This window comes from Mandrillus leucophaeus, unplaced genomic scaffold, assembly GCF_000951045.1.
Source record: "Mandrillus leucophaeus isolate KB7577 unplaced genomic scaffold, Mleu.le_1.0 Scaffold129, whole genome shotgun sequence".
NCBI lineage: Eukaryota > Metazoa > Chordata > Mammalia > Primates > Cercopithecidae > Mandrillus > Mandrillus leucophaeus.
Genome location: NW_012101243.1, coordinates 2,601,867 through 2,611,205, shown reverse-complemented (window position 1 = coordinate 2,611,205; position 9,339 = coordinate 2,601,867). Strand labels below are relative to the sequence as shown.

Genomic DNA, 9,339 nt, shown 5'->3' with positions numbered 1-9,339 from the left:
AAAAAAAAAAAAAAAAAGATAAGGCAGTGGAAGCTCAGGAGGTTTCATCACATGCCCAAGGCTGCATAGCTGTGAAGGGCAGAGTTGGGTGTAAGCACAGGTCAGTTTGGAGCCCAGGACCCTATTAATCTGGCCCATAGCTGCCCAGCCTAGGACTCAACTAAAGGCAGTTATCAGACCGACCTGCTGGGTGGCAAGAAACTGGCCCAGTCTTGTTTTCTTAGGCCCCCAGGAATGTGAGCGTGGACAGAAAGAGTCGTGGTGGCTCCTTCCCCATCACCGCCCCATCGTGGGTAGATTATAATGGACACACTCATTGGTGCCATCCTCAGGAAGCTTCAACTGTAGAGCAAGGCCTTGCAGGGCCCTGCCGTGCACATTGTGGCCATCCAGGAGCCAGCAGCATCCCTGGTGATCTGGTCGTCTTGTCCCTTGCAGACAAGTGATGACTACAACCTCTTCTCCTGACATCACTTGGCTCAAAAAGCCTCTCTGACTCACCTGCTTCTTTTGCCACCGTGTCCTCTTCTGCCTACCCTTGCATTCCTGGTGCCCTAGGAAGACAAGATTGGGCCGGTTTCTTTACTACTCAGCCGGTCGGCCTGATAACTGCCTTTGGCCGATCCCTAGGCTGAGCAGCTGTGGGCAGGACGAGCAGGGTCCTGGGCCCCAAAGCTGGCCACTTCTTATGAGGAGCCACTTGTGCCACACTCCTCAAGTGCCTGTCAGCTGGTGGGCTCTCGGGGGGTCTCATGGATAGAGCCTTCTGCTCATATGTCACAGCCAATTCACAGGCACCTGCTGGCCCAATTATGGCCTGAGGTGGCTCAGTGTGAGCTACATTCCTCACCTCTGTGACAGTAGACACCATCCAGTGAATAAGTCCATTTAATGGTTCATCTCAAGGAAACAGTCCTCCAAACAAAAGGCTTGGTATAAGGTGCTGTTCACTGCCCAGTTAATGGTTACAGTTTGTTACTGGTAACAAACCCAGCCCCTAAGTAGCCAACAGTAGGGGCTGGGGAGCTCTGTGGACCGCCCACTTAGTGGGCTCTTTGAAAGAGGTAGCAGTGCTGTTTACAAAGGGTGAACATGTTTCTTGTTTCTGTGCCTGTTGTGCAGACATAGAAAAACATGCTTTAATCTGGGGGCACGGCCATGTGGACAGTGTGTTTACAGCTGCACCCCAAGCCTGCCTTGGGTGGAAATCGTGACGGTTATGTCCCAGCACAAGCTGACTTTTTCTCTTCTACTTTTTAGTGTTTAGAAGTTTGTGGCCGGGCATGGTGGCTCACGCCTGTAATCCCAGCACTTTGGAAGGCCGAGGCGGGTGGATCATGAGGTCAGGAGTTCAAGACTAGCCTGGCCAGTATGGTGAAACCCCGTCTCTACTAAAAATACAAAAATTAGCGGGGTGTGGTGGTGCACGCCTGTAGTCCCAGCTACTCAGGAGGTGGAGGCAGGAGAATCACTTGAACCAGGGAGGCGGAGGTTGCAGTGAGCCGAGATCACGCCATTACACTCCAGCCTGGGTGACAGAGCAAGACTGCATCTCAAAAAAAATAATAATAAAATAAATAAAAGAAGTTTGTAAGGCCAGGCACGGTGGCTCATGCCTGTAATCCCAGCACTTTGGGAGGCTGAGGCGGGCAGATCACCTGAGGTCAGGAGTTCGAGACCAGCCTGGCAAACATGATAAAACTCTGTCTCTACTAAAAATACAAAAATTAGCTAGCTGGGCACTGTGGCACGTGCCTGTAGTCCCAGCTACTCGGGAAACTGAGGCAGGAGAATCACTTGAACCCGGGAGGCAGAGGTTGTCGTGAGCCACTGCACTCTAGCCTGGGCGACAGAGCAAGACTCCGTCTCAAAAAAAAGAAATTTGTAAAAGCGCTTCCTGGTTTCAAGTCTAAGCACTATGAATGAGAGTCTCTCCTTTTTTGAACAAAAAAACAAAAACCTTATTTTATTAGTTTTTTTAATCTGTGTCCCTTCATGAATCAGAGCTAGTGTCTCTTTTTACTGCTGGGAACCAATCAGCCCTGGGAAAGGAACTGGGAGTGAGACAGCAGGCCTGCATGTGAATCCTGCCCCACTGTGTGACCACAGACAGGTTGCCTCACCGCTCAGAGCTCCTGTTGCCTCACAGGGGGATGAGATGGTGTTGCCACCCGTGGAGTAGTTCTAGGGCATGTCCCTGGCATGCTTTGGGGCTCAGCACCATGCCTGTCACATAGCAAGCCCTCTGCGGATGGTGGCATTGACTGAGAATTGCTATTCCAGTTCTTTCCACTAGGGGTGTGGGTGGGAGCTCGGCAGAAGGGGCTCCACATCCTCTCAGGCTCCGTCTGCTCTCCCCTCAGGCATTCCCATCAAGAGCACCATGGACAACCCCACTACCACCCAGTACGCCAGCCTCATGCACAGCTTCATCCTGAAGGCACGGAGCACCGTGCGTGAAATCGACCCTCAGAACGATCTCACCTTCCTTCGAATTCGCTCTAAGAAAAATGAAATTATGGTTGCACCAGGTAAGGGGTCTTCTACCTCCCCATGTAGGAGCAGACCTCACGGCACATTCTCTGCCTCATCAGGAGGCCTGGCACAGTGGTGTCTCCAGAGGATCCAGGCAGGGCCCGAGGAGTTGAAGGAACTGGGTTGTTGCCTTACTGCCTAGCCAGCCTCCAGCTGGTGTCCCACAGCAGATCCGCCCAGGGACTGGCCCCAGAGGGGAACCCAGTCTCCTGGGATAGACAGACACATGAGCATCATGTGTGTCTCCCCTGCCTTGATAGGAGAAAACTCAAAGGCATTTGGGACATAGAGGAGGGTGTGGCCAGGCCTGTCTGGGGCTGTCTGCAAAGGCTTCCCAGAAGAGGGGACACCGGAACTGAATCTTAAGGGCACAGGAAGCAGTGTGAGCAAGGCGGAGGGGCGGAAAGCCACATTTGGAAGAATATTCAGTGATTCTGCTCCAAAATGTAAAGCAAAAGTACCGTATCATTTTATCCTTTAAAACATGTTCTCTGCCCACTTGTAAAGACCAGGCCTGTCTTTAGGCCCGTTGCAGCCAGCTCTTCCTCCCACACCGGAGCAGATTGCCATGTTTCTTTTACACGAGGTGCTTGCCTTGCATTTGAGGGCTGTGTGGTGCAACCAAGGCCTGTGTTTAGTCCTTAGGATCATTCTCGGGGTGAGGAGATGCTCATTCTGGGAGGAGCCCACAAGGATGGGAGCACAGGAGCGAGCAACAGAGCCACATCTCCTGCCCGGCCCCCTCGCTCTCACTCATGGACTAGGGTGGCAGACAGAGGTTCCAGGACCATCTCTGCCTCGTGACTTCTCACCCTGCTTTTTCTTGGCTGAGCCACATAGTTGAGTGTGCGTGCGTCATGTGTGCGTGTGATGGTGCACTTCCGCTTGCAGTGCCGCTTATCTAGGGCATCAGGATGTGAGTGGGGAGCAGTGGGAGGTGAGACTTTGGTCCAGTTTAGAAGGGGCCACAAACACCTAACTCGGTTGCATGGACTTGATCTTGCAAGCAAAGGTTTTTAGGGCAGGAGGTGATAGGATTATGATTAGGACCCGGATAAAGGAAGGCAGCGGGGGATCTGGGGACACTGAGTGCTCTGGACGTGGCAACACAGAGGCCACAGAGTTCTGAGGTCATTTGATGGGGGGTCAGCCGCTCCACGCAGCAGACCAGCATAGGTTCTGTCACCAGGCCTGGAAGGATGGGAAGGAAAGAACTACAGAGCCAGTCACAGCAGCCCAGTTTCCCTGGGACACTCCCTAGAGGGGTGGGGACAGAGCAAGTCAGTCACAGAGAAGAACATAAGAATAACTCCAGAGTCTTTTTATTCCAAAATCACGCCGTCCATGTGTACTGCCTGATCCATCAGGGAGAAAAGACTGCAGGAGGCGCAGAATCTGTTTTCCCAGCTTTGCCTCCCACAAGCATGACCCTGGGCAAGTCACAGAACACCTGCAAATCTACATCTGTGAAATGTCGAGTAGGGGACTGTGCTGTGCTGATGTCCTGAGCCACCCTGTCTGGTTGAGTGTGTTGACCTGGGTTGGGGGAAAAAGCCTTGGAATCAGATTTAAACTGAAATCCCTCCCAGGACGTCATGTTGTGTGGCTGCAGAGGACAAAGCTTCACTCCCCTAAAAGTCGGGCTGAGAGGCCAGGCACGGTGGTTCACGCCTGTAATCCCAGCACTTTGGGAGGCTGAAGCAGGTGGATCACGAGGTCAGGAGTTCGAGACCAGCCTGACCAACATGGTGAAACCCTGTCTCTACTAAAAATATAAAAATTAGCCTGGCGTGGTGGCGCGTACCTGTAATCCCAGCTATTTGGGAAGCTGAGGGAGGAGAATCGCTTGAACCTGGGAGGCAGAGCTTGCAGTGAGCTGAGATTGTGCTACTGCACTCCAGCCTGGGAGACAGAGCGAGACTCTGTCTCAAAAAAAAAAAAAAAAAAGGCTGGGAACGATGCCTCTACTCACCCTGTGCATAGCAGACCTTATGCTTCCCAATGGCCGACTGGGAGTTCAGGGTATGGGAGAAAGGAGCAAATTACATGGTCTCAAAATCAGACAGATTCTTCACGGACAGTGTCCCTTGGCATAAAGCTCCTGAGAATGTCTCCTCCGGAAGAACAGCATCGTCTGAAAGCTCCTGGCCATTCAAGTCTCAACTTGGCAGCAGTGGCACCTCCAGTTTGGCCCTGAAGACCCACAGGCATTCAGAGCCCATGAGTTTGGTTGGTGCTTGAGTCCAGAATGGGCAGCTCCCAAGTAGGGGGTTCTCCTTGGGGTTCACAGGCCCGGAGATCCCACGACCTTGTCAGTGGAGGAGGATGAGGCGGCCAGTCCCTCTCCTTGGCGGCGAGGAGGATGAGGCGGCCAGTCCCTCTCCTTGGCGGCACTGCAGGGGGCGCCCGTGCTCTCAAGTCACGCTCTGTCTGTCCTGCACACACGCGGCGCTGTCCTGGAGGACGGTGGCGTGCTGAGCTTGTCTTACACACAGAGCGTGCTTCTTTGGCTCAGCCTCACTGCGGCCACTCAGTCCTTCCTCGCCACCAAATGCTTACCTGCATTTTTAAGGCCGTCTCCTCCACTTGAGAGTAACTTCCATGAGGGCAGGGGCTTGTAAGCACATAGTAAGCATCTAGCAAATATCCACTGATTACATAAATGAATGACTCTGTAAACCTCCCTCCACTGCTGACACCCCACTGATGTGGGTCAGAGGTGGGGTCAGCAGTGGGGGTGGAGTCAGGGATGTCTGTGGGGCATAGTGTTAGGATGAAAACCAGTGATTTGACACTTTGACATACCCACTTTTATGTGGCCAAGAAAAAATAATTGAGTTTTGGTGCAGAATTCCTGTGGTCAGGAGCCACCACGCAGAGCCTAGGAGGCACTGGCACTGAATTGTCTCAGGATGGCTACAGAGCACAGGACCCAGGGGTGGCCATGGGCGTAGAGCAGGCCTGGCTACTGCCAGAGGTGCCCATATGAGACTGTAATTAGCACCCTACACATTGTGGGCAGCCTGGAGCAGCCTGGCCCAGGAGGGAGATCCACGCCTTCCCACCCGCCTGGCCTGACTCCATCCAGCTGAGGAGCTGCTTCCCAGGCCGTAGACAGCAGCAGGTGTTCCAGACAGCGTGGCTCTCCACATGTGTGCCAAATTCACCCCACCCTGGCCCAGAACCGCCCACGTGAACAGACTTTTTTTTTTTCCGGAGACAGGGTCTAGCTCTTGTCCAGGCTGTAGTGCAGTGGTGCGATCATGGCTCGCTGCAGCCTCAACCGCGCAGGCTCAAGCAGCTCTTCCACCTCAGCCTCCCTGGTAGCTGGGACCACAGGCCTGCGCCGCCACACCCAGACTTTTTTTTTGGTAGAGATAGGATTTCACTATGCTGCTCAGGCTGGTCTCAAACTCCTGGGCTCAAGCGATTCTCCCACCTCGGCCTCCCAAAGTGCTGGGATTATATGCGTGAGCCACCATGCCTGGCCAGGACATCTCAACACAAACTTTTGTTAGCCGGACATGGTGGCACCTGTATTCCCAGCTACCTGGGAGGCTTAGGTAGGAGGATCGCTTGAGTCTGGGTAGTTGAGGCTGCAGTGAGCCATGATCGTGCCACTGCACTCCAGCCTGGGCGACAGCAAGACCGTCTCAAAAAACAAAACAAAAAAGAACAGACTTCTAGTTTTCACTTATTAACTTCACTAATACTAAAGCTGAGGTAACTAACTCAGCCCACACAACCTTCAACACACATTACCTGTCACAAAGCACTTGAAGTGGTATTATTGGATTTAGGGCTTGATAATTTGGAATAAAGGACACTGATATTACTGATTGTGCCTGTTTTTATCAGTGGCTTGTTAATTATTTCTGTTTTCATTAGTGATTTTTATGAATGCAGACTGGTTAGCCATGAAACTGTGAGTCATTTCATTTCTGTTTCTTCCCCGTTGCAACAGCCCATCTTTGTGGGAAGAACCAAGCTTTAGGCTCGGCTCTGAACAGCCACAAAGCAACTTGGCTGAGGTCCTGCCATTTCTTTCATGCTCAGCAGGGGGCAGCAGACCAGGGCAGTTCGGAGCATGGGGTCAAACCCAGGTCCCTGTCCCCACTCCACCTGTGGATTTTCCTTGATTGGGCAAGCCCTTTAACTCTCTGAGCCTCCGTGTTCTCAGAGCGACTCGAGGGCTCACTGAGGGGCCGTATGAGAAGTGGGTGGCCCAGACTGGGACACAAAGAAGCCTTGATCAATGTTTGCAGTTGGATTAAGTGGGTAAATCTGCATACATAAAAATCACTAATGAAAACAGAATTAAGAAGCCACTGATAAAAACAGGCACAATCAGTAATATCAGTGTCTTTTATTCCAAATTATCAAGCCCTAAATCCAATAATACCACTTCCCCAGTTTGCTCTTCAGTAAAATGAGAGGCACTCAGGCCCACCTCCAAGGACTTGGACTTGCTGTGATTTCATGGTGGACATTCCTCCTTACTGGGCCAGATCCCTGGAGCTGGAATCCAGGCAGCTTTGTCCCCTTTCAAAATTTTCTTATTTAGAAGGTTCTGGAAAGCCAACAAATTGAGTTTGTGACAGAAATTGACATTAGCTGGCTGGGTGTGGTGGCTCACACCTATAATCCCAACACTTTGGGAGGCTGAGACAGGAGGATCACTTGAGCCCAGGAGTTTGCAACCATCTTGGGCAACATAGTGAGACCCCATCTGTACAAAAAACTTTTTTTGTTTTGAAATGGAGTCTCATTTTGTTATCCAGGCTGGAGTGCAGTGAGGCGATCTGCAACCTCTGTCTCCCAAGTTCAAGCAGGCCTCCTGCCTCAGCCTCCCAGGTAGCTGGGATTACAGGCACCTGCCACCAAGCCTGGCTAATTTTTGTATTTTTAGTAGAGACAGGGTTTCACCATGTTGGCCAGAGGCTGGTCTTGAATTCCTGACCTCAAGTGATCTGCCCACCTTGGCCTCCCAAAGTGCTGCATGAGCCACCACACCTGACCTTCTACAAAAATCTTCTTAAAAATTTACCCAGGTTTGGTGGGGTGTGCCTGTAGTCCCAGCTACTCAGGAGGCTGAGGCGGGAGGATCACCTGAGCCCTGGAGGTCAAGGCTGCAGTGACTCATGATCGCACCACTGCACTCAACCTGTGCGACAGAGCAAGACCCTGTCTTGAGGGGGAAAAAGAGATAGAAAAAAAAGAAAATGACACTACCCCAAGTCCAGTGAAGTTATGTCGGAATTCCATCTTTGACACTAAGTAGCTGGGTAACCTTAAGCCAGCGGTCCTCCCACAGCCTACAACATCAGCATCACCTGGGAACTTGTTAGAGAAATGCAAACTCTTGGGCTTTGCCCCAGCCCCACTAAATGATGGTTCTGGGAGTGGAGCCCTCCAGGTGGTTGGGATGCCCCTAGTTTGAGAACCATGGCCTTAGGCAATTCATTGGAGCTCTTTGAACCAGAGTCCCCCGACCTGGAAAACAGGGGTGAGAATCCTGCCTACCTGCTGCCACTGTCGTGGGGAGGATTAGAAGAGGGGACACTGTAGAGTGCCTGCTGCCCGGTACGGGGAGGCCCCTCTTGCAGGGGCCCCCGCAGGAACCTTACAGGTTTATCTTGTTTTCCCAGCATTTGGAGATGCTGAGCGTTGATGCTTTTTATTGCTTTCACCCCCTTTCTCATTTTATGGTTAGTGATTTAATGGTTTATTTGCTTTCTTGTGTGTTTTTCTCTCATTTTACATTTAGTGATTTTTTGTGTCATTTTTTTCTTTTGCAGATAAAGACTATTTCCTGATTGTGATTCAGAATCCAACCGAATAAGCCACTCTCGGCTCCCTGTGTCATTCCTTAATTTAATGTTCCCCAAGAATGTTAGTCGATCATGTCAGTGGACTGGCATGTGGCAGTCGCCTTGGAACCCACTCAGACCAATCCAGTGACCATGTGTGGGCTGGCAGCTCTTCCTCCCCCACCAAAGGAACCCCTGTGTTCGCCAACCTTCCCCAGAGCTCCGGAGGGCCGTCTCTCCTCACTTCCAGGTTTTAGAGCAAGAGCTTGCAAGAAGCCCGCACCCAGCTTCCTTCTGACCTTCAGTTCACTTTATCGCCCTTGGAGAAAGCTGTTTTTCTTTAACTAAAAATAACCAAAATGCTTACCCGGCTGTTGTGTCTTTAAACACTAGGTTGAAAAGGCCTCTTTCTTCCTGTGTAATCACACGTCAGAGGCCCGGCTGCCTCCGTCAGTCCTGGAGGGAGATCATGTTCACGGCTCCGAGAGGCCTGGTGCTGCTGCTTGTGCCGGTGGCCGTCCTTCGTGTAGCTTGGTGTCAAATCAGTGCCCTGGCTTCTGGGCCTCTTGGCCCTCGTCCTTCTTTTACCGTTTCCCACTGCTGCAGTGTTGAAAGATTTTTTTCTACTACGCTGCACTGGGGAAGAGTGGTACTTACTGAGGACCCGGAATGCACCTGGCATGTAATCTACATAGCTCTCACCTAACGGTACCCTCTGCAGACAGTGTGTTGGGGCTACCTCAGACATGGGGACTTGGGCTTAGAACGGCTTGCCTACGCCCTCACAGCCAGGACACAGGTCTCGACTCCAATATCCCTGCTCTTCCCACACTATCTGCTCCAGAAATCCTGGAGGGCCCCCATTCACCCGAGTGAGCCCGTCCTGGGCAAACATCTGCCCCGTACCCGCCGACAGCGTCCCAGAATTCACCTGCACTCAGGCTCCCACACACCCTCATCCAGCCACTCTCTTGTTTTTTCCCTCTGAAAACAC

At 52.0% G+C, this 9,339-nt stretch overlaps 1 protein-coding gene across 6 annotated transcripts in view; it reads left to right on the top strand.

Moving 5' to 3' along the window:
* The window catches only part of DYNLRB1 (dynein, light chain, roadblock-type 1), a 24,458-nt gene extending 15,747 nt beyond the window's left edge, over positions 1 to 8,711 (top strand). For all 6 annotated transcript variants that reach the window (XM_011972435.1, XM_011972432.1, XM_011972434.1 and 3 more), the window contains 2 exons: positions 2,364 to 2,531; positions 8,334 to 8,711. In XM_011972435.1, the coding sequence (XP_011827825.1) occupies positions 2,384 to 2,531; positions 8,334 to 8,377 (192 nt within the window). In that variant the 5' untranslated portion in view covers positions 2,364 to 2,383 and the 3' untranslated portion in view covers positions 8,378 to 8,711. The remainder of the gene's footprint in view (positions 1 to 2,363; positions 2,532 to 8,333) is intronic.
* Positions 8,712 to 9,339: the final 628 nt, after the last annotated feature.